Source organism: Oncorhynchus gorbuscha, linkage group LG15 (genome assembly GCF_021184085.1).
Source record: "Oncorhynchus gorbuscha isolate QuinsamMale2020 ecotype Even-year linkage group LG15, OgorEven_v1.0, whole genome shotgun sequence".
In the NCBI taxonomy this organism is placed as follows: domain Eukaryota; kingdom Metazoa; phylum Chordata; class Actinopteri; order Salmoniformes; family Salmonidae; genus Oncorhynchus; species Oncorhynchus gorbuscha.
In genome coordinates, this window is record NC_060187.1 from 77,832,396 (window position 1) to 77,856,272 (window position 23,877).

Below are 23,877 nucleotides of genomic sequence, written 5' to 3' on the forward strand. Positions count from 1 at the left end.
GGTTCAGAGTGAACTAAAGGGGGAGGAAGAAGGGCACGTTTAGGGTTTTAAGCGGCACAGTGGTTCAGAGTGAACTAAAGGGGGAGGAAGAAGGGCACGTTTAGGGTTTTAAGCGGCACAGTGGTTCAGAGTGAACTAAAGGGGGAGGAAGAAGGGCACGTTTAGGGTTTAAGCGGCACAGTGGTTCAGAGTGAACTAAAGGGGAGGAAGAAGGGCACGTTTAGGGTTTTAAGCAGTGGTTCACAGTTTGGTTCAGTGGTTCAGTGAACTAAAGGGGAGGAAGAAGGGCACGTTTAGGGTTTTAAGCGGCACAGTGGTTCAGAGTGAACTAAAGGGGAGGAAGAAGGGCACGTTTAGGGTTTTAAGCGGCACAGTGGTTCAGAGTGAACTAAAGGGGGAGGAAGAAGGGCACGTTTAGGGTTTAAGCGGCACAGTGGTTCAGAGTGAACTAAAGGGGGAGGAAGAAGGGCACGTTTAGGGTTTTAAGCGGCACAGTGGTTCAGAGTGAACTAAAGGGGGGGAGGAAGAAGGGCACGTTTAGGGTTTTAAGCGGCACAGTGGTTCAGAGTGAACTAAAGGGGAGGAAGAAGGGCACGTTTAGGGTTTTAAGCGGCACAGTGGTTCAGAGTGAACTAAAGGGGAGGAAGAAGGGCACGTTTAGGGTTTTAAGCGGCACAGTGGTTCAGAGTGAACTAAAGGGGGAGGAAGAAGGGCACGTTTAGGGTTTTAAGCGGCACAGTGGTTCAGAGTGAACTAAAGGGGGAGGAAGAAGGGCACGTTTAGGGTTTTAAGCGGCACAGTGGTTCAGAGTGAACTAAAGGGGGAGGAAGAAGGGCACGTTTAGGGTTTTAAGCGGCACAGTGGTTCAGAGTGAACTAAAGGGGAGGAAGAAGGGCACGTTTAGGGTTTTAAGCGGCACAGTGGTTCAGAGTGAACTAAAGGGGAGGAAGAAGGGCACGTTTAGGGTTTTAAGCGGCACAGTGGTTCAGAGTGAACTAAAGGGGGAGGAAGAAGGGCACGTTTAGGGTTTTAAGCGGCACAGTGGTTCAGAGTGAACTAAAGGGGAGGAAGAAGGGCACGTTTAGGGTTTTAAGCGGCACAGTGGTTCAGAGTGAACTAAAGGGGGAGGAAGAAGGGCACGTTTAGGGTTTTAAGCGGCACAGTGGTTCAGAGTGAACTAAAGGGGGAGGAAGAAGGGCACGTTTAGGGTTTTAAGCGGCACAGTGGTTCAGAGTGAACTAAAGGGGAGGAAGAAGGGCACGTTTAGGGTTTTAAGCGGCACAGTGGTTCAGAGTGAACTGAACTAGCGGCACAAGTGGGGGAGGAAGAAGGGCACGTTTAGGGTTTTAAGCGGCACAGTGGTTCAGAGTGAACTAAAGGGGGAGGAAGAAGGGCACGTTTAGGGTTTTAAGCGGCACAGTGGTTCAGAGTGAACTAAAGGGGGAGGAAGAAGGGCACGTTTAGGGTTTTAAGCGGCACAGTGGTTCAGAGTGAACTAAAGGGGAGGAAGAAGGGCACGTTTAGGGTTTTAAGCGGCACAGTGGTTCAGAGTGAACTAAAGGGGGAGGAAGAAGGGCACGTTTAGGGTTTTAAGCGGCACAGTGGTTCAGAGTGAACTAGGGGGAGGAAGAAGGGCACGTTTAGGGTTTTAAGCGGCACAGTGGTTCAGAGTGAACTAAAGGGGGAGGAAGAAGGGCACGTTTAGGGTTTTAAGCGGCACAGTGGTTCAGAGTGAACTAAAGGGGGAGGAAGAAGGGCACGTTTAGGGTTTTAAGCGGCACAGTGGTTCAGAGTGAACTAAAGGGGAGGAAGAAGGGCACGTTTAGGGTTTTAAGCGGCACAGTGGTTCAGAGTGAACTAAAGGGGAGGAAGAAGGGCACGTTTAGGGTTTTAAGCGGCACAGTGGTTCAGAGTGAACTAAAGGGGGAGGAAGAACGTTTAAAGCGGCACAGTGGAGTGAAGAAGGGCACGTTTAGGGTTTTAAGCGGCACAGTGGTTCAGAGTGAACTAAAGGGGGAGGAAGAAGGGCACGTTTAGGGTTTTAAGCGGCACAGTGGTTCAGAGTGAACTAAAGGGGGAGGAAGAAGGGCACGTTTAGGGTTTTAAAGCGGCACAGTGGTTCAGAGTGAACTAAAGGGGGAGGAAGAAGGGCACGTTTAGGGTTTTAAGCGGCGGCACAGTGGTTCAGAGAACTGAGGGCACGTTTAGGGTTTTAACAGTGGGAGTGAACTAAAGGGGGAGGAAGAAGGGCACGTTTAGGGTTTTAAGCGGCACAGTGGTTCAGAGTGAACTAAAGGGGGAGGAAGAAGGGCACGTTTAGGGTTTTAAGCGGCACAGTGGTTCAGAGTGAACTAAAGGGGAGGAAGAAGGGCACGTTTAGGGTTTTAAGCGGCACAGTGGTTCAGAGTGAACTAAAGGGGAGGAAGAAGGGCACGTTTAGGGTTTTAAGCGGCACAGTGGTTCAGAGTGAACTAAAGGGGGAGGAAGAAGGGCACGTTTAGGGTTTTAAGCGGCACAGTGGTTCAGAGTGAACTAAAGGGGAGGAAGAAGGGCACGTTTAGGGTTTTAAGCGGCACAGTGGTTCAGAGTGAACTAAAGGGGGAGGAAGAAGGGCACGTTTAGGGTTTTAAGCGGCACAGTGGTTCAGAGTGAACTAAAGGGGAGGAAGAAGGGCACGTTTAGGGTTTAAGCGGCACAGTGGTTCAGAGTGAACTAAAGGGGAGGAAGAAGGGCACGTTTAGGGTTTTAAGCGGCACAGTGGTTCAGAGTGAACTAAAGGGGGAGGAAGAAGGGCACGTTTAGGGTTTTAAGCGGCACAGTGGTTCAGAGTGAACTAGCACAGGGAGGAAGAGGAAGGGCACGTTTAGGGTTTTAAGCGGCACAGTGGTTCAGAGTGAACTAAAGGGGGAGGAAGAAGGGCACGTTTAGGGTTTTAAGCGGCACAGTGGTTCAGAGTGAACTAAAGGGGGAGGAAGAAGGGCACGTTTAGGGTTTTAAGCGGCACAGTGGTTCAGAGTGAACTAAAGGGGGGAGGAAGAAGGGCACGTTTAGGGTTTTAAGCGGCACAGTGGTTCAGAGTGAACTAAAGGGGGAGGAAGAAGGGCACGTTTAGGGTTTTAAGCGGCACAGTGGTTCAGAGTGAACTAAAGGGGAGGAAGAAGGGCACGTTTAGGGTTTTAAGCGGCACAGTGGTTCAGAGTGAACTAAAGGGGAGGAAGAAGGGCACGTTTAGGGTTTTAAGCGGCACAGTGGTTCAGAGTGAACTAAAGGGGAGGGAAGGGAAGCACAGTGGGCACGTTTAGGGTTTTAAGCGGCACAGTGGTTCAGAGTGAACTAAAGGGGGGAGGAAGAAGGGCACGTTTAGGGTTTAAAGCGGCACAGTGGTTCAGAGTGAACTAAAGGGGAGGAAGAAGGGCACGTTTAGGGTTTTAAGCGGCACAGTGGTTCAGAGTGAACTAAAGGGGGAGGAAGAAGGGCACGTTTAGGGTTTTAAGCGGCACAGTGGTTCAGAGTGAACTAAAGGGGAGGAAGAAGGGCACGTTTAGGGTTTTAAGCGGCACAGTGGTTCAGAGTGAACTAAAGGGGAGGAAGAAGGGCACGTTTAGGGTTTTAAGCGGCACAGTGGTTCAGAGTGAACTAAAGGGGGAGGAAGAAGGGCACGTTTAGGGTTTTAAGCGGCACAGTGGTTCAGAGTGAACTAAAGGGGGAGGAAGAAGGGCACGTTTAGGGTTTTAAGCGGCACAGTGGTTCAGAGTGAACTAAAGGGGAGGAAGAAGGGCACGTTTAGGGTTTTAATCGGCACAGTGGTTCAGAGTGAACTAAAGGGGAGGAAGAAGGGCACGTTTAGGGTTTTAAGCGGCACAGTGGTTCAGAGTGAACTAAAGGGGAGGAAGAAGGGCACGTTTAGGGTTTTAAAGCGGCACAGTGGTTCAGAGTGAACTAAAGGGGGAGGAAGAAGGGCACGTTTAGGGTTTTAAGCGGCACAGTGGTTCAGAGTGAACTAAAGGGGGAGGAAGAAGGGCACGTTTAGGGTTTTAAGCGGCACAGTGGTTCAGAGTGAACACAGTGGTTCAGAGTGAACTAAAGGGGAGGAAGAAGGGCACGTTTAGGGTTTTAAGCGGCACAGTGGTTCAGAGTGAACTAAAGGGGGAGGAAGAAGGGCACGTTTAGGGTTTTAAGCGGCACAGTGGTTCAGAGTGAACTAAAGTGGGGAGGAAGAAGGGCACGTTTAGGGTTTTAAGCGGCACAGTGGTTCAGAGTGAACTAAAGGGGGAGGAAGAAGGGCACGTTTAGGGTTTTAATCGGCACAGTGGTTCAGAGTGAACTAAAGTGGGGAGGAGGAAGGGCACGTTTAGGGTTTTAAGCGGCACAGTGGTTCAGAGTGAACTAAAGGGGAGGAAGAAGGGCACGTTTAGGGTTTTAAGCGGCACAGTGGTTCAGAGTGAACTAAAGGGGAGGAAGAAGGGCACGTTTAGGGTTTTAAGCGGCACAGTGGTTCAGAGTGAACTAAAGGGGAGGAAGAAGGGCACGTTTAGGGTTTTAAGCGGCACAGTGGTTCAGAGTGAACTAAAGGGGGAGGAAGAAGGGCACGTTTAGGGTTTTGAACTAAAGGGGAGGAAGAAGGGCACGTTTAGGGGCACAGTGGTTCAGAGTGAACTAAAGGGGAGGAAGAAGGGCACGTTTAGGGTTTAAGCGGCACAGTGGTTCAGAGTGAACTAAAGGGGAGGAAGAAGGGCACGTTTAGGGTTTTAAGCGGCACAGTGGTTCAGAGTGAACTAAAGGGGAGGAAGAAGGGCACGTTTAGGGTTTTAAGCGGCACAGTGGTTCAGAGTGAACTAAAGGGGGAGGAAGAAGGGCACGTTTAGGGTTTTAAGCGGCACAGTGGTTCAGAGTGAACTAAAGGGGAGGAAGAAGGGCACGTTTAGGGTTTTAAGCGGCACAGTGGTTCAGAGTGAACTAAAGCGGCACAGGGGAGGAAGAAGGGCACGTTTAGGGTTTTAAGCGGCACAGTGGTTCAGAGTGAACTAAAGGGGGAGGAAGAAGGGCACGTTTAGGGTTTTAAGCGGCACAGTGGTTCAGAGTGAACTAAAGGGGAGGAAGAAGGGCACGTTTAGGGTTTTAAGCGGCACAGTGGTTCAGAGTGAACTAAAGGGGAGGAAGAAGGGCACGTTTAGGGTTTTAAGCGGCACAGTGGTTCAGAGTGAACTAAAGGGGAGGAAGAAGGGCACGTTTAGGGTTTTAAGCGGCACAGTGGTTCAGAGTGAACTAAAGGGGGAGGAAGAAGGGCACGTTTAGGGTTTTAAGCGGCACAGTGGTTCAGAGTGAACTAAAGGGGGAGGAAGAAGGGCACGTTTAGGGTTTTAAGCGGCACAGTGGTTCAGAGTGAACTAAAGGGGGAGGAAGAAGGGCACGTTTAGGGTTTAAGCGGCACAGTGGTTCAGAGTGAACTAAAGGGGAGGAAGAGGGCACGTTTAGGGTTTTAAGCGGCACAGTGGGAGGAACTAAAGGGGAGGAAGAAGGGCACGTTTAGGGTTTTAAGCGGCACAGTGGTTCAGAGTGAACTAAAGGGGGAGGAAGAAGGGCACGTTTAGGGTTTTAAGCGGCACAGTGGTTCAGAGTGAACTAAAGGGGGAGGAAGAAGGGCACGTTTAGGGTTTAAGCGGCACAGTGGTTCAGAGTGAACTAAAGGGGGAGGAAGAAGGGCACGTTTAGGGTTTTAAGCGGCACAGTGGTTCAGAGTGAACTAAAGGGGAGGAAGAAGGGCACGTTTAGGGTTTTAAGCGGCACAGTGGTTCAGAGTGAACTAAAGGGGAGGAAGAAGGGCACGTTTAGGGTTTTAAGCGGCACAGTGGTTCAGAGTGAACTAAAGGGGGAGGAAGAAGGGCACGTTTAGGGTTTTAAGCGGCACAGTGGTTCAGAGTGAACTAAAGGGGAGGAAGAAGGGCACGTTTAGGGTTTTAAGCGGCACAGTGGTTCAGAGTGAACTAAAGGGGGAGGAAGAAGGGCACGTTTAGGGTTTTAAAGCGGCACAGTGGTCAGAGTGAACTAAAGGGGGAGAAGAGGGCACGTTTAGGGTTTAATCGGCACAGTGGTTCAGAGTGAACTAAAGGGGAGGAAGAAGGGCACGTTTAGGGTTTTAAGCGGCACAGTGGTTCAGAGTGAACTAAAGGGGGAGGAAGAAGGGCACGTTTAGGGTTTTAAGCGGCACAGTGGTTCAGAGTGAACTAAAGGGGAGGAAGAAGGGCACGTTTAGGGTTTTAAGCGGCACAGTGGTTCAGAGTGAACTAAAGGGGGAGGAAGAAGGGCACGTTTAGGGTTTTAAGCGGCACAGTGGTTCAGAGTGAACTAAAGGGGGAGGAAGAAGGGCACGTTTAGGGTTTTAAGCGGCACAGTGGTTCAGAGTGAACTAAAGGGGAGGAAGAAGGGCACGTTTAGGGTTTTAAGCGGCACAGTGGTTCAGAACTAAAGGAACTAAAGGGTTTAAGCGGCACAGTGGGAGAACTAAGGGGAGGAAGAAGGGCACGTTTAGGGTTTTAAGCGGCACAGTGGTTCAGAGTGAACTAAAGGGGAGGAAGAAGGGCACGTTTAGGGTTTTAAGCGGCACAGTGGTTCAGAGTGAACTAAAGGGGAGGAAGAAGGGCACGTTTAGGGTTTTAAGCGGCACAGTGGTTCAGAGTGAACTAAAGGGGGAGGAAGAAGGGCACGTTTAGGGTTTTAAGCGGCACAGTGGTTCAGAGTGAACTAAAGGGGAGGAAGAAGGGCACGTTTAGGGTTTTAAGCGGCACAGTGGTTCAGAGTGAACTAAAGGGGAGGAAGAAGGGCACGTTTAGGGTTTTAAGCGGCACAGTGGTTCAGAGTGAACTAAAGGGGGGAGGAAGAAGGGCACGTTTAGGGTTTTAAGCGGCACAGTGGTTCAGAGTGAACTAAAGGGGAGGAAGAAGGGCACGTTTAGGGTTTTAAGCGGCACAGTGGTTCAGAGTGAACTAAAGGGGGAGGAAGAAGGGCACGTTTAGGGTTTTAAGCGGCACAGTGGTTCAGAGTGAACTAAAGGGGGAGGAAGAAGGGCACGTTTAGGGGCACGTTTAGGGTTTTAAGCGGCACAGTGGTTCAGAGTGAACTAAAGGGGGAGGAAGAAGGGCACGTTTAGGGTTTTAATCGGCACAGTGGTTCAGAGTGAACTAAAGGGGGAGGAAGAAGGGCACGTTTAGGGTTTTAATCGGCACAGTGGTTCAGAGTGAACTAAAGGGGGAGGAAGAAGGGCACGTTTAGGGTTTTAAGCGGCACAGTGGTTCAGAGTGAACTAAAGGGGGAGGAAGAAGGGCACGTTTAGGGTTTTAAGCGGCACAGTGGTTCAGAGTGAACTAAAGGGGAGGAAGAAGGGCACGTTTAGGGTTTTAAGCGGCACAGTGGTTCAGAGTGAACTAAAGGGGAGGAAGAAGGGCACGTTTAGGGTTTTAAGCGGCACAGTGGTTCAGAGTGAACTAAAGGGGGAGGAAGAAGGGCACGTTTAGGGTTTTAAGCGGCACAGTGGTTCAGAGTGAACTAAAGGGGAGGAAGAAGGGCACGTTTAGGGTTTTAAGCGGCACAGTGGTTCAAAGTGAACTAAAGGGGGAGGAAGAAGGGCACGTTTAGGGTTTTAAGCGGCACAGTGGTTCAGAGTGAACTAAAAGGGGAGGAAGAAGGGCACGTTTAGGGTTTTAAGCGGCACAGTGGTTCAGAGTGAACTAAAGGGGGAGGAAGAAGGGCACGTTTAGGGTTTTAAGCGGCACAGTGGTTCAGAGTGAACTAAAGGGGAGGAAGAAGGGCACGTTTAGGGTTTTAAGCGGCACAGTGGTTCAGAGTGAACTAAAGGGGGAGGAAGAAGGGCACGTTTAGGGTTTTAAGCGGCACAGTGGTTCAGAGTGAACTAAAGGGGAGGAAGAAGGGCACGTTTAGGGTTTTAAGCGGCACAGTGGTTCAGAGTGAACTAAAGGGGAGGAAGAAGGGCACGTTTAGGGTTTTAAGCGGCACAGTGGTTCAGAGTGAACTAAAGGGGAGGAAGAAGGGCACGTTTAGGGTTTTAAGCGGCACAGTGGTTCAGAGTGTGAACTAAAGCGGCACAGGGGAGGAAGAAGGGCACGTTTAGGGTTTTAAGCGGCACAGTGGTTCAGAGTGAACTAAAGGGGGAGGAAGAAGGGCACGTTTAGGGTTTTAAGCGGCACAGTGGTTCAGAGTGAACTAAAGGGGGAGGAAGAAGGGCACGTTTAGGGTTTTAAGCGGCACAGTGGTTCAGAGTGAACTAAAGGGGGAGGAAGAAGGGCACGTTTAGGGTTTTAAGCGGCACAGTGGTTCAGAGTGAACTAAAGGGGGAGGAAGAAGGGCACGTTTAGGGTTTTAAGCGGCACAGTGGTTCAGAGTGAACTAGGGGGGTCGTCATAGAGAGAAAGAGAGAGAGATAGGAGTCTTTTGAAATGGCAGTTTCCCTTATGACTCATCTTTTGAATAATACTCTGACACACTGTGATCCCCAGTTCAGTCACACAGTCAGAGGGTCCAGAGTCACATCTATCTCATTCTCTCATCCTCTCTGAGACACGGTAAGTCAGACTCTACACTTCCCTACTGAAACACGTTGTGTTCAGGTCTGTTAGAGTCCTGGTCTTGCTTGATGTATCTATAATGGTATACAGTCAGACTCTACACTTCCCTACTGAAACACGTTGTGTTCAGGTCTGTTAGAGTCCTGGTCTTGCTTGATGTATCTATAATGGCATACAGTTGGACGTGTTTATGTCATCGGTTTTGTTACCGCTTTGTTTTTCAATGTCAGCATGTTGGTGTTTTGTCTGGAGTCTGTATCATGTTTTCTACTTTAGGTGGTCTCCTGTTTCTCATGTCCTTGAAACAGTCCCTTATAGTTGCTGTTGGGGGCCTACGATAATGTCCTGCAATGTTTATCTCTTGATAATATATTGTTGGATGATATCTTTATGACTGCGGTAAACACTGAGTATACAAAACATTAGGAACATCTGCTCTTTCCATGACATAGACTGACCAGGTGAATCCAGGTGAAAGCTATGATCCCTTATTGATGTCACCAGTTAAACCCACTTCAGTGTAGATGAAGAGGAGGCAGGTTACAGAAGGACTTTTAAGCCTTGAGACATTGATTGTGTGTGTGTGTAACAGTATAATTTTAAACCGTCCCTCGCCCATACCCGGGCGCGAAGCAGGTACCTTCTGCACACATCAACAACAGTCACCCACGAAGCATCGTTACCCATCGCTCCACAAAGGCCGCGGCCCTTGCAGAGCAAGGGGAACTACTACTTCAAGGTCTCAGAGCAAGTGACGTAACCAATTGAAACGCTATTTAGCGCACACCGCTAACTAAGCTAGCCGTTTCACATCCGTTACATGTGCCATTCAGAGGGTGAATGGGCAAGACAAAAGATTTAAGTGCCTTTAAATGGGGTACCAGTTTGAGTGTGTCAAGAACTACGATGCTGTAGTGATTTTCACACTCAACAGTTTCCTGAGTTTATCAAAAATGGTCCACCACCCAAGGGACATCCAGCAAACTTGACAACTGTGGGAAGCATTGGATTCAACATGGGCCAGCACCCTGTGGAACGCTTTCGACACCTTGTAGAGTCTACACCCCGACAAATTGAGGCTGTTTTGAGGGCAAAAGTGGGTGCAACTCAATATTAGGGAGGTGTTCCTAATGTTTTGTACACTCAGTGTATGTCAATGTTCTGAAGTTCATGTAAAATATGTTAATTATTGACTGTCTTCCTCTTTTTCTCTTCATTCCTCTCAGATGCATATCTTCTGGTGGATCACCCACATCTTTCTATCCCTCCCTTCTCTCCTCTCTCTTGTCCAATCCCTCACGTGCGACAATGAGACACAGTATGCTTGGCCACTGCATGTAAGCCAATGGTGCTGCGACAAGTGTCCACCAGGTAAGTCTTTAGAAAAATAGTTTTATCAGGTGTGTGTGTGTGTGTGTGTGTGTGTGTGTGTGTGTGTGTGTGTGTGTGTGTGTGTGTGTGTGTGTGTGTGTGTGTGTGTGTGTGTGTGTGTGTGTGTGTGTGCATGTGTAATTTAATGTGTTGCCCTTTACAGGTCAGCATCTGGTGGGACGCTGCGCCGGTCAGAACAGCCCTACCCAGTGTTCTGACTGCACCAGCGGCTACTACTCAGACAGCTACAACTTCAACATAGGCTGCAAATCCTGCGACGGCTGCAGCATGAGTGGTAAGTGTGTGTGTGTGTGTGTGTGTGTGTGTGTGTGTGTGTGTGTGTGTGTGTGTGTGTGTGTGTGTGTGTGTGTGTGTGTGTGTGTGTGTGTGTGTGTGTGTGTGTGTGTGTGTGTGTGTGTGTGTGTGTGTGTGTGTATCTACACATTTCCAGCAACCTATGATTGGCACTGATGCTTGTCTTGTCTGCCTGTCTAAAACTGATACTCACCTGTTTTTCTAAGTCATAGTTATGAAGGACTTTACAGATGAAAACAAATAGCCTGCTAGGGATTTCCCCCTTCACTGTACCATGGTGGGACACAGTCAGAGAGAGAGGGGGAAGGGGGCACTGAGAAACACTGACTCACCCACCCAGGAGTAGAGGAGGGTTGGGAGGCCTGGAGGGCAGAAGGGATGGCATGTCTACCAAGTAATGTCAAGGATATCAGTGGTGATGGGGGGGGGGGGGTTAGTGGTAGACAGATATCATATTACCGGTGGTAATAACCTTTTTACTTTAAAGATAAACATTGGAAAGTGCAGCTGACAGAACATTTTCATTACATGTTGTAATCGAGTGTAGCGGGGGACAAAAATAGAGATTTTTAAAGAGGGTAAACACAGAGGTGAGAGAGGTTTGAGAGTAGCCAGACACAGTGAGCACATTAACTGATGTTCACTCTAGTGAAATGGCTGCTGTGTGTGTGTGTGTATGTGTGTGTGTGTGTAGGGTGGGGTCAGACGGTAATATACACTTCAGTTCGTTTTGAGTCAAAAGCTGATTCAACCAGGTACTATGAGTCATTTTGAAGATGAGCCATTTTCTCATATTCAGGCATGATTTCAGATTGTGTTTGACTACGTGACAAAAACACTATGTCAAAGTCAGTATACATGAAGGCACACAGACAAATAGACCACCTATGACTTGTGTTCCGTTACAGAGCTGCAGTATGTATCTCGCTGTTCCACCAAGCAGAATGATGTGTGCAGCTGTAAACCAGGCTACCGCTGCAGAGGCAGTGGCACCTGTCTGGACTGTGAGGAGATCCCCAGCCCGAACACACCCAAACTCATACCGACACCTCCCATCATGCCAGCTACAGTGTCAAACCACTTGGTTGCTGGTATCCCTAATCATAGACCTAAACCTGTCACCAAACCTGGTCCTGGGCCCATCACAAAACCAAACCAAGGTAAACTACAATACAAATGATAAAATGGCCTGAAAGTGTTCAAAGTGACATGTAAAAATGCCATGAGAGCTACATAGTTCTCTCTCTCTCACAAAACCCAAAACAATGCCGGTGTTCATGTGTTTTATGGCCCTAACCTCTCTCTCTACTCCTCGGTCTCTCATACACACAAACAGATGATAGCAAGTGGCTCCCGGTGTGTGTGTCTGCAGTGTGTGTGTGTCTACTGCTCACCTGCCTTGTTGCCATATCAAAGCTCAAACCTGTTCTGCGATGGATTGGTTCACCAAACAGTAAGTTCACGTCACTGTTAATCTGTCCTGTAGTTCTATTGAACACAATACATCTGCACGCACATTTGACTTAACCCTCATCTTATTGGTCCATCAGGCTTCTGGTCTCCCAAAAAGACAACTCCAGCCAATCAGAGCACAGCGGAGGAGGAAGTGCCCATGCCGGTCCAGGAAGTGTGTGGAAAGCCAGAGCTGCTACTGGACGTATGATGGAGGAAGTGGGTGTCGAAGGAGAGGATGAGAACTCACAAGCGAGCTGGGAGACCCAGGAGACAAACAGACTACCTCACATTCCCATTGAAGTGAAACTAACCTGAAGGCTAGACAGGCTGCTGTATTGGTTTAATGCAGTGGCTTCTGTATCTAGGACTTTCAGAAAGGACAAGAAAATAGGACAAAAAATACACTTTGAAGTATGAAGACACAGGCTAAAGATGAGTGGGAGTCACTCATCTTTAACTGGAAGAGTGTGAGTAACTGGAAGAGTGTGACGGACGGACGGACGGACGGACGGACGGACGGACGGACGGACGGACGACAGACAGACGGACGACAGACAGGACAGACAGACAGACGGACGGACGGACGGACGGACGGACAGACAGACAGACAGACAGACAGACAGACAGACAGACAGACAGACAGACAGACAGACAGACAGACAGACAGACAGACAGACAGACAGACAGACAGACAGACAGACATTTGTGTGCTGAATACATGTACTGTACATGTTTATGTTGAAGATGTTTTACACCTTCGTTACAATTATTATGCTTTTTGCTGTATCTATGCTTTATGCCAGCGTTTACTCTTACATAGTAGTGGCTGTATTTTAAAGAACAGAATCACAAATGTTACAGACCTACTGTAATGTCATACAATCGCCCCATCACCTGTATTCATTGAAAAATTATATTTCGTATTTTGCTTTTAATTTGTGAAAAAATCAGTTCAAGGTGCCACATGAACACAGAAAAAAACTGTTTGCAGCAGTTGAGACAAAGCTTTTTATACAGTTCAATAAAATGAGAGCAAGTGGATGTGTACATAACCACCATAGTGAGATGTCTAGAACAGGAAATAATGGCCATTCTAGAGTTCTGGGATTCACTGGTGCTCTGAGAGTAAGAGTGGCAGGTGGCCTAGTGGTTAGAGCATTGGACTAGTAACCAAAAGGTCCAATCCCTGAGCTGACAAGGTAAAACTCTGTTGTTCTGCCCCGAACAAGGCAGTTAACCCACTGTTCCTAGGCAGTCATTGAAAATAAGAACTTGTTCTTAACTGACTCGCCTAGTTAAATAAAATGACTCTATTCAATCTGTATTGCGGAAGTGCAGCTTTACAGCCTGAAAGAAATGTAAAGGCAATGTTCCTGTGTCAGAAGCGACTGCTTTCACATTAAACGCTGCATATGTTGGCTCAATCAGAAATGACCTCTGTTCCTATCACTCAATCTGTAGTGATACAGACTGAATAGAGCCCCAGGTAGATGTTGTCCCTTACCACTGATCCAAGGTCAGGGGTAAGTCTTAATCCTCCTTATGATTAACATTAGGATGTAGGGTTGGCTAAACTGATCCTAGAAGGGAAGCTTTCACTTGGTGCGTCCTCTGTCCTCAATCCCCCTCCCCTCAATGCACCTCCTCTTTGGAAACGTGACTGTCCTTCCCTTGTTCCTGTGAAGGGAAGAATACACAGTCCATCTCTTCATCCCTTTCCTCCTGGGATAGATGGATGTTAGGGGAGGGTGTGGGGTGGGTCGGACATCCTTCCTCTTCCCTCTCTTTCTGCCCTCTCTCTTCCATCCCTCCACCCATACCAGTGAACTGGTTGAGTAAACTGAAGATGACTGTTCCAGCATTGTGGACATGGACCGGGCCTGAGAGAGACACAGACAGAGAGAAAGTGATATTAGATTCTATATTCATCATCAGCCTTATTCACTATGGATCTTGAAACTAATCACCTCCCATGCTAATCCCCCATGGACTTCAAAACATCATCTATGCAAAACTCCAAGTTAAAAGACTGACGTGCATCTATAGGAAAAACCACAAGAGTAACTCCACCATATTTAAATTCCTTTTTAAATCAAGATCTTGGGGTCAAAGTAATTATTTGTATGTATCCATAGTACCCATATTTGCTGCTGTAATAGGTGTTGGATCCACTGTCTGGTGCTGAATACTGGGCTGTGTCTCTCTGGCATTGTGCTGATGAGGTGGCTCTTTGGTCTTGTTAGGCGACGCTTCTCTTACTCCCTTCACAAGAGCACAGAAATTCACCAGAAATCCAGAGTTATTGGAATACACAATAGTCAACAATGCCTATTTAGGGTTTCGGTCAGGAACACATGAATGACAATGTAAACATTACACACACAATGTAGTAATTTACCGTAGGTTATTACACATACCTTGTTACAGAACTTGAGAGCTGGAAAATAACAGACACAAATCTATTAGTGACCCCAGCAAACTGATGGTAAGCCACTCATGGGTACTTCATTGATTAGTCATCTATGATTGAAAGGGCAATGTTTTATCATCTTAACTCTGCAGTTTAATGCTTTCTAGGTACATGTAGACACTAGAAACTGGTATGTAGGTCTACACAGAGAGAGTGTTGCAATCTTTTAATTCAATTACATTCACAAGAAGCTACAGTTGGCTCCCAGTGCAGACCTATCCTGAGATTTGACATCCCTGTCTAATCCTTCCTCATCTCATTCTAGTGTCCAGAGAGAGAGTCTGCTCTAACACAATGATCTAACTACAGTTGAGACTGAACAGAGGAACACTACCTTACCTTGTTTGAAACAGGCTTCATTTCCTGGGCGACGGATACATAACAGAACGATAACGGCTAGGATTCCAATGACCATCATAGGACACAAAATGGCTGCCAAGTGTTTGCTGGTGTCAGCTGGTGGGGAAAGGAGATGGAGAAACTACTGTATCTGTACCTTCTCACAGTTTCGATATATTCTGACTGTAATGAAAATAACTGATGGACACACACACACACACACACACACACACACACACTCGTACTCACACTCACCTGTCGTGTGATGAGTGGCGTTGCCTGCTTGTGAGACTGGTGATCGTGGAGTGTCACAGCTGGATGAGACAGAGGTAAAGGACTCATCATGTAACATATTCACAGCCTGTCAACACTGAAGTGGGGCCAGTGAGCTGAGAACTGTATTTAATATCCCAAATATCCATTACCACTAAGATATCTGACAATTCTTTGATACCAGATCTTCTGGTTGTATGAAGGTTATGTACCATAAAATAATAACTTTGCCAGAAGTAGCCCTCCTGGCAGGAGAAGGTTTCAACCAGAGCCTGTTTATCTGTCTGGTTCCAGTATGTAATAGTATGTTTTAGGGAGGATTCAAAAGGCTAAAGGCTCACTTGGGAGGTTGACAGCGTCCAGCAGAAGAGGAAGTCCTGCTGTGTTCAGAGGAAGTTCCTGTCTGGTTGATTCTGATGCCCACTACTGTAATCAGAGCAGAGTGCACACAGGCAGGAAAACATCACATCTATCCACAGCCAAACACACTGATTCAATACCCAGAACCTGGCAAGAATACAACACAGTGAAGGAAGACATGCATAAGAGAAGGCCAGTGGGCAACACACACACTGTACCATTGCTAGGTGGCAGGGGAGGTGGGGGCAGCTGAGGGATCTTCTCACAGTCTCTACAGTTTCCTGTCTGGTCGTCTTTGTCGGTGCAGGCAAAACCAGCCTCACAGCGACATCTAGCGTTCGATACAGGAGTACACGGCTCATCCTCCACCAGGTGCAAATCTGACACACACACACACACACCGAACAAAAGGTTCAGTACAGCTATTACATGGTAATAAATAGTGTCCACACTGTAGACATACTTTTTTGACTCTTGGTAAGAAATGACATGTATGGCATATGGAAATCATAAGAGGGTGGTTTATGGAAATAGATGGGATGGACTGAGTAGGTGAGGGGTGGGTTTATGGAAATAGATGGGATGGACTGAGTAGGTGAGGGGTGGGTTTATGGAAATAGATGGGATGGACTGAGTAGGTGAGGGGTGGGTTTATGGAAATAGATGGGATGGACTGAGTAGGTGAGGGGTGGGTTTATGGAGATAGATGGGATGGACTGAGTAGGTGAGGGGTGGGTTTATGGAGATAGGTGGGCTGGACAGAGTAGCTGAGGGGTGGGTTTATGGAGATAGGTGGGCTGGACAGAGTAGCTGAGGGGTGGGTTTAGAAACTTGTGTTCTAGTTATGACTGAAAATCCAATGTATAAGTACTATCGATCTATCTAGATCTAATGTATATCAAAATATCAAATTACTTTACTCTTGCTATGTAACTACTGTAAAAAATAAAAATGCAATGTATGTAACATGTAGAATGTACCGTGAATTCAGAAAGTATTCAGACCGCTTGACCTTTCCCACATTTTGTTACATCACAGCCTTATTCTAAAATGGACTAAAGAAAAAATGTTGATCAATCTACACACAATATCCCACAATGACAACGCAAAACAGATTTTTAGAAATGTGCTTCCTGTTTCCATTGATCATGCTTGAGATGTTTCTACAACTTGGAGTCCACCTGTGGTAAATTCAATTGATTGGACATAATTTGGAAAGGCACACACCTGTCTATATAAAGTCCCACAGTTGACAGTGCATGTCAGAGCAAAAACCAAGCCATGAGGTCAAAGGAATTGTATGTAGAGCTCCGTGACAGTATTGTGTCGAGGCACAGATCTGGGGATGGGTACCAAAACATTTCTGCAGCATTGAAGGTCCCCATTCACTTCCGTCATTCTTAAATGGAAGAAGTTTGGAACCATCAACACTCTTCCTAGAGCTGGCCACCCGGCCAAACTGAGCAATTGGCGGAGAAGGGCCTTGGTCAGGGAAGTGACCAAGAACCCAATGGTCACTCTGACAGAGCTTCATAGCTCCTGTGTGGAGATGGGAGAACCATCCAGAAGGACAACCATCTCTAAAGCACTCCACCAATCAGGCCTTTATGGTAGAGTGGCCAGACGGAAGCCACTCTGGTCTGATGAAACCAAGATTGAACTCTTTGGCATGAATGTCAAACGTCACGTCTGGCATGGTGGTGGCAGCATCATGCTGTGGGCATATTTTTCAGTGGCAGGGACTGGGAGAATAGTCAGTATCGAGGGAAAGATGAACGGAGCAAAGTACAGAGAGATCATTGATGAAAACCTGTCCCAGAGAGCTCAGGATCTCAGACTAGGGCAAAGATTCACCTTCCAAGAGGACAACGACCGTAAGCACACAGCCAAAACAACAAAGGAGTGTCTTCGGGACAAGTCTTGAGTGGCCCAGCCAGAGCCTGGACTTGAATTCGTAAATGCTAGTAAAACGAATTGCATGCTCTTCAACCGATCACTGCCCGCACCTGACTAGCATCACTACTCTGGATGGTTCTGACTTAGAATATGTGGCCAACTACAAATACCTAGGTGTCTGGTTAGACTGTAAACTCTCCTTCCAGACTCACATTAAGCATCTCCAATCCAAAATGAAGTCTAGAATCGGCTTCCATTTCGCAACAAAGCCTCCTTCACTCATGCTGCCAAACATACCCTCGTAAAACTGACTATCCTACCGATCCTCGACTTCAGCGATGTCGTTTACAAAATATCCTCCAACACTCTACTCAGCAAATTGGATGTAGTCTATCACAGTGCCACCCGTTTTGTCACCAAAGCCCCATATACTACTCACCACTGCAACCTGTATGCTCTCGTTGACTGGCCCTCACTTCATATCCGTCGCCAAACCCACTGGCTCCAGGTCATCTATAACTCTTTGCTAGGTAAAGCCCCGCCTTATCTCAGCTCACTGGTCACCATAGCAACACCCACCCGGAGCACGCGCTCCAGCAGGTATATTTAACTGGTCATCCCCAAAGCCAACTCCTCATTTGGCCGCCTTTCCATCCTTTTTTCCGCTGCCAAAGACTGGAACGAATTGCAAAAATCACTGAAGCTGGAGACATATCTCTCTCACCAACTTTAAGCATCAGCTGTCAGAGCAGCTTACCGATCACTGTACCTGTACACAGCCCATCTGTAAATAGCCCACCAAACTACCTCATCCCCATATTTGTTATTTATATTTGCTCTTTTGCACCCCAGTATCTCTATTTGCACATCAGCATGTGCACATCTATCACTCCAGTGTTAATGCTAAATTGTAATTATTTCGCCATTATGGCCTATTTATTGCCTTACCTCTCTAATCTTACTACATTTGCACACACTGTATATAGAGTTTTCTATTGTGTTATTGACTGTAAATGATAACTTTCTCTCAACTGGCCTACCTGGTTAAATAAAAGGTTAAATAAATTAAATACATTTTTTTTTAACCGATCGAACATCTCTAGAGAGACCTGAAAATAGCTGTGCAGCAACGCTCCCCAAGCCAAGCTTATAGCGTCATACCCATGAAGACTCGAGGCAGTAATCACTGCTAAAGGTGCTTCAACAAAGTACTGTGTAAAGGGTCAGAATAGTTATGTAAATGTGATATTTCATTTTTATTTAGTTTTATAAATTTGCCAAAATTTCTAAAAACCTGTTTTTGCTTTGTCATTATGGGGTATTGTGTGTAGGTTGATGAGGGGGGAAAAACAATTTAATCAATTTTAAACTAAGGCCGTAATGTAACAAAATGTGGATAAAGTCAAAGGGTCTGAATACTTTCTGAATGCCCTGTACATATAACAACAACGTTTATTTTTGTCCTCCGGAGATGGACCCCACCCCAAAAAATATTTACAAGCAACATACAGTTGAAGTATTTCCCATAAATAAAGATGTTACATTGCTCTGTGAATGAGTTGTGTTCGTGTTCATGTACCACGTTTGCAGTCTTTGAAGCAGGAATGACAACTGGACTCTGCGTTCAATCGTGTTGTGTAGGAACCATCTCGACAGGGAGAGCACTCTGAACAGGACTTCTGATAATGACCTGAGAGAGAGAGAGAGGGGAGGTGAAACATATCAAATCAGTGTATTGGTCGCATACACACTTGAGCAGATGTTATAGAGGGTGCAGTGAAATGCTCGTGTTACTAGCTCTTAACACAGTAAAATGTCCAACAAGTATACATCATTTAAGTGTTCGAATCTAATCAACAACCCAAATGCAATCTGTGCTAATGTACACTGGAAGAATTTACACCAGATATACGAAGAATGATATGCAGAGCAGTAGATAGCTCATTCTAATATATGCCAGGAATACAAGATTTAAATACTCAGTGTGAAACAGGAAGTGTCCAGTGGTTCAACATCTGTAAGACATGGGACAGCAGTTATGGAGTAAAGGAAATTAAGTTTGGGAAAAATATAGGGAAATGGGGCGATAGAGAGAACGAGGTAGAAAGAGAGGAGCGAGGAGAGAGTGAAGAGACAAGGGGAGTCAAGACATAAGAGAGCACCACAATAACAATACAAACTGAGATACTGTACTCTATATCATCTACTGCTTCCTTATGTAATACATGTATCACTAGCCACTTTAACTATGTTTACATACTCATCTCATATGTATATACTGTACTCTATATCATCTACTGCATCCTTATGTAATACATGTATCACTAGCCACTTTAACTATGTTTACATACTCATCTCATATGTATATACTGTACTCTATATCATCTACTGCATCCTTATGTAATACATGTATCACTAGCCACTTTAACTATGTTTACATACTCATCTCATATGTATATACTGTACTCTATATCATCTACTGCTTCCTTATGTAATACATGTCTCACTAGCCACTTCAACTATGCCACTGTTTACATACTCATCTCATATGTATATACTGTACTCTATATCATCTACTGCATCCTTATGTAATACATGTCTCACTAGCCACTTTAACTATGCCACTTTGTTTACATACTCATCTCATATGTATATACTGTACTCGATACCATTACTGTATCTTGCCTATGCTGCTCTGTACCATCACTCATTCATATATCTTTATGTACATATTCTTTATCCCCTTACACTGTGTATAAGACAGTAGTTTTGGAATTGTTAGTTAGATTACTTGTTGGTTATTACTGCATTGTCGGAACTAGAAGCACAAGCATTTCGCTACACTCGCATTAACATCTGCTAACCATGTGTAGGTGACAAATAAAATTTGATTTGATTCGATGGACGCTGACGCTGCAGTTTTATAAATGTCCTGTAGTAGACTACATGAGCAGTGGATATCAGAACATAATGCTAACTCTTTTAGACCCATAGACACACATACATTCAGGTAACGTTTAGGTACACGGTCTGTTGCTGAGTGAGAAGATAGGAAGCACAGTGACACGAGAGCAGAGAATAACAGGAAGAGATGGAGCGCACAGAGCGAGAGCCTGTTGGCCTAGTCTGCATACTAATGAAGGATGTGGTCATAGCACAGAGCTCCACTTCTCATCATGAGAGAGAGAGAGAGAAACTCTCTCATAGTTTCCTCATGATTCCTAAGAACCTATGCACACTCACACACACTCTGAAACGATCTGGCTCACTATTAATTGTCCAAAATGGTTGATTGTAGGATGAAGGGATAGAATGTGGAGATGAGGGAAGGAAAAGAAGGGAACAACAAGTCAAATAAAACGTAAGGGCCTATGATGGAGGGCATTTATTTCTCACCTGGTGGACACAGTCTGCATTGTCTCCCTCCATCCATGTAATAGCTCTCTGTAGTCTGACAACACGAACACACAGTTTCATGAGGTCTACTGTCATAATGTTGTAACAGATGTCAAATGGTTCTACCAGCTTTCATAAGCGGTCATAACAAATACTGAGAATGGACATTAAAAGGGCAAAATGGTTACCAGAGGATATGAGACTGCTAGGTGTGCAGACATCATTAGCACAGCCACAAATAACTGTTCCATCACCATTCTGTACACAATGTTAAATCATTAACAATCTGTCATTTGAGTTCATTCAGTAACATTTCTAAATAGGTATTAAAAAGTGCACAAAACAAATAATGCCAAAAGATGTTACAAGGTTACTACATGTTGAAAATCTGTAAATTTATCACAATTTGATGATGACTGCACTAACTTCTGGCTTTGAGCCTCATTTCAGTTCAAAATATATCAATGTAGAAACCTGTGTTGAAAACTACCAACACAAGATAATCTAGTCTTACCTTTTGCACTGTAGACACCACACCAAATGCCAAGTATTTGTTGTCTATAACTTCGACTCTCCCCCCAACTATTATTCTTTAAGGTGTGTCTCGCTCTTCTCTACCCATCCTTTGCGTCATTATTTCCTTCACCTGTGACATCTTCCTCTCTTCCTGTCTCTCCCGCCCACTGTGTACTGACAGTGATGTTGTGGTGTATTTATAAGCTAGAGACAGGCAGGCAGACAAGACAGGCATGTCAGCAGGGTGACTAATGCTTCTGAACCAAAGTCTCATCATTTTCGCCACATACTTTAAGATGTGAAAGACAGTTTGTCACAAACATTTGAACTCGCTGTCCTCGTAAAGTTAGCTTATCAGGAAGGTGGAGTTCAGGAAGTACAGACACACATAGCAGCCAATGCAAATGGGCTTCCAGCATAAACTCACCAAATCCACAACAACAAAAACACACACAATTATATTGCTCAGCTGTATCTTTTATTCTTCATTCCATCTCTGTCAGTACACAGAGCTCTGCGTTGAACTCTCTGTCAGTACACAGAGCTCTGCGTTGAACTCTCTGTCAGTACACAGAGCTCTGCGTTGAACTCTCTGTCAGTACACAGAGCACTGCGTTGAACTCTCTGTCAGTACACAGAGCACTGCGTTGAACTCTCTGTCAGTACACAGAGCTCTGCGTTGAACTCTCTGTCAGTACACAGAGCTCTGCGTTGAACTCTCTGTCAGTACACAGAGCTCTGCGTTGAACTCTCTGTCAGTACACAGAGCTCTGCGTTGAACTCTCTGTCAGTACACAGAGCTCTGCGTTGAACTCTCTGTCAGTACACAGAGCTCTGCGTTGAACTCTCTGTCAGTACACAGAGCTCTGCGTTGAACTCTCTGTCAGTACACAGAGCTCTGCGTTGAACTCTCTGTCAGTACACAGAGCTCTGCGTTGAACTCTCTGTCAGTACACAGAGCTCTGCGTTGAACTCTCTGTCAGTACACAGAGCTCTGCGTTGAACTCTCTGTCAGTACACAGAGCTCTGCGTTGAACTCTCTGTCAGTACACAGAGCTCTGCGCTGAACTCTCTGTCAGTACACATAGCTCTGCATTGAAGCACACATGTTCAAGGGGCCAGTCCAGTTTCAAATAACTCACACCTCACCAAAACAAAGACCAAGGCCTGATTTACCAAGCAGCGCAATGTTTACACTTGCTCTTTTCGGAGGGAATTATAAGATGAGATAAAAACAGAAAATGGACTTTACTTCTCCCTTGACCTTTTGTTCTATGACTCGTTCCCTTTTGAACCGAGCAGGTGTAAACATGGCACTGGTGCAGATGCTTAGTAAATGAGGCCCTGGTAATTCCTAAGTCTTCTCATTGACAACTCAGTCTATTCACCTGCATGCTAGCTTACTCAGGCCAGATGGAATTAGTTGATGGTAAAATATATGGACCAGAGAATACACTGGTCCTCACCGAGCAAGAGCATTGGCTCCTGGTCTACGAGAAACATTAAGGACCAATCAAATATCTGAATCTACATTAAAAGTTCAGCTATGTGCCAAATCCGGGAACCTGACACTAAGTATTTTTGACTGTGGACCTCCTTGCTTTGCCAGTGTTTAAACATACAATATATCCAACATAGCGTTTCCTTTAATGCATACAATATCATAGCAATCATACCATCATTATGTTAAAGCATTTGTATGTGAGTAGTTATTTTTATTTATTATTTTTTACACTTTGGTGCCATTTCTAAAACGAATTTACTTTGTAATCACATACACTCATGAAGAAAGTGGATTATTGAAGGAATATTAGAGCGATTATTGTACATCATTGATTTACACATATACAGTATTTCAAGTCAATTTTACAGACATTTGTAGAGATGGGAATCCAGTCAGCAGAACACATCACTGTATGGTCCCTACCACTCTAGTTTACAATGATTCAGTTATACCGTTAGCCTTCAGTTCAGTTGTGAAGAGGATATGAATTGGTCTATTGTCAGACAGACACTGGAAGACAGTGTGCATTTTAGGACTATTGTAATTCTTCATGTTGTAAGTGAACCAGTAAAACTCTTTTTAAAAACCAAGGACATTAGAACTCCTAAACATACACGCTGTCTCATGCATTCTCTCACTATTTCTCCGCTGCCTTCTATTCTCCATTTTAATCTCCAGTTCTGACCAAAGAGCAGGAACGCTGGGGCCAGGAGTTTTACTGGCCATATGAGCAGAAAAAAAACCTAGTTCAAGCCTTACAGCATAGGACCCTCAAACTCAACTCTGGACCTCAAAGCCAGCTCTACCGCATTTTTTCATTGTTCCCCTCTAATCAGGGACGGATTTAGACCTGGGACACCAGGTGGGTACAATTAGTAAATCAGGTAGAACAGAAAACCAGCAGGCTCCGGACCTCGTAGGGTAATAGTTGAATAACTCTGGTCTAGGACCTAGGTCATGTGGTCAGGAGAAACTCCTAGCCCAAGGAATGGCATACCCAATACATACAGTTGAAGTCAGAAGTTTACATACACCTTAGCCAAATACATTTAACCTCAGTTTTTCACAAATCATGACATTTAATCCTAGTAAAATTTCCCTGGCTTAGTTCAGTTACGATCACCACTTTATTTTAAGAATGTGAAATGTCAGAATAATAGAAGAGAAAATTATTTTTTTCAACTTTTATTTCTTTCATCACATTCCCAGTGGGTCAGAGGTTTACATACACTCAATTAATATTTGGTAGGATTGCCTTTAAATTGTTGAACTTTCGAGTAGCCTTCAACAAGCTTCCCACAATAAGTTGGGTGAATTTTGGCCCATTCCTCCTGACAGAGCAGGTGTAACTGAGTCAGGTTTGTAGGCCTCCTTGCTCACACACACTTTTTCAGTTCTGCCCA

At 45.6% G+C, this 23,877-nt stretch overlaps 1 protein-coding gene across 1 annotated transcript; it reads right to left on the reverse strand.

Annotated features, from left to right (window-relative positions):
* Positions 1-12,636: 12,636 nt before the first annotated feature.
* Positions 12,637-23,599, reverse strand: LOC123998108 (tumor necrosis factor receptor superfamily member 5-like). Its single transcript, XM_046303024.1, has 11 exons — positions 20,969-23,599; positions 20,643-20,712; positions 20,455-20,509; positions 18,638-18,748; positions 15,381-15,542; positions 15,144-15,228; positions 14,785-14,843; positions 14,530-14,646; positions 14,138-14,157; positions 13,859-13,982; positions 12,637-13,600 (listed from the first exon to the last, which is right to left on the reverse strand). The coding sequence occupies exons 2-11, from the start codon at positions 20,709-20,711 to the stop codon at positions 13,353-13,355; spliced, it is 1,050 nt and encodes a 349-aa protein (XP_046158980.1). The 5' UTR covers position 20,712; positions 20,969-23,599; the 3' UTR covers positions 12,637-13,352.
* Positions 23,600-23,877: the final 278 nt, after the last annotated feature.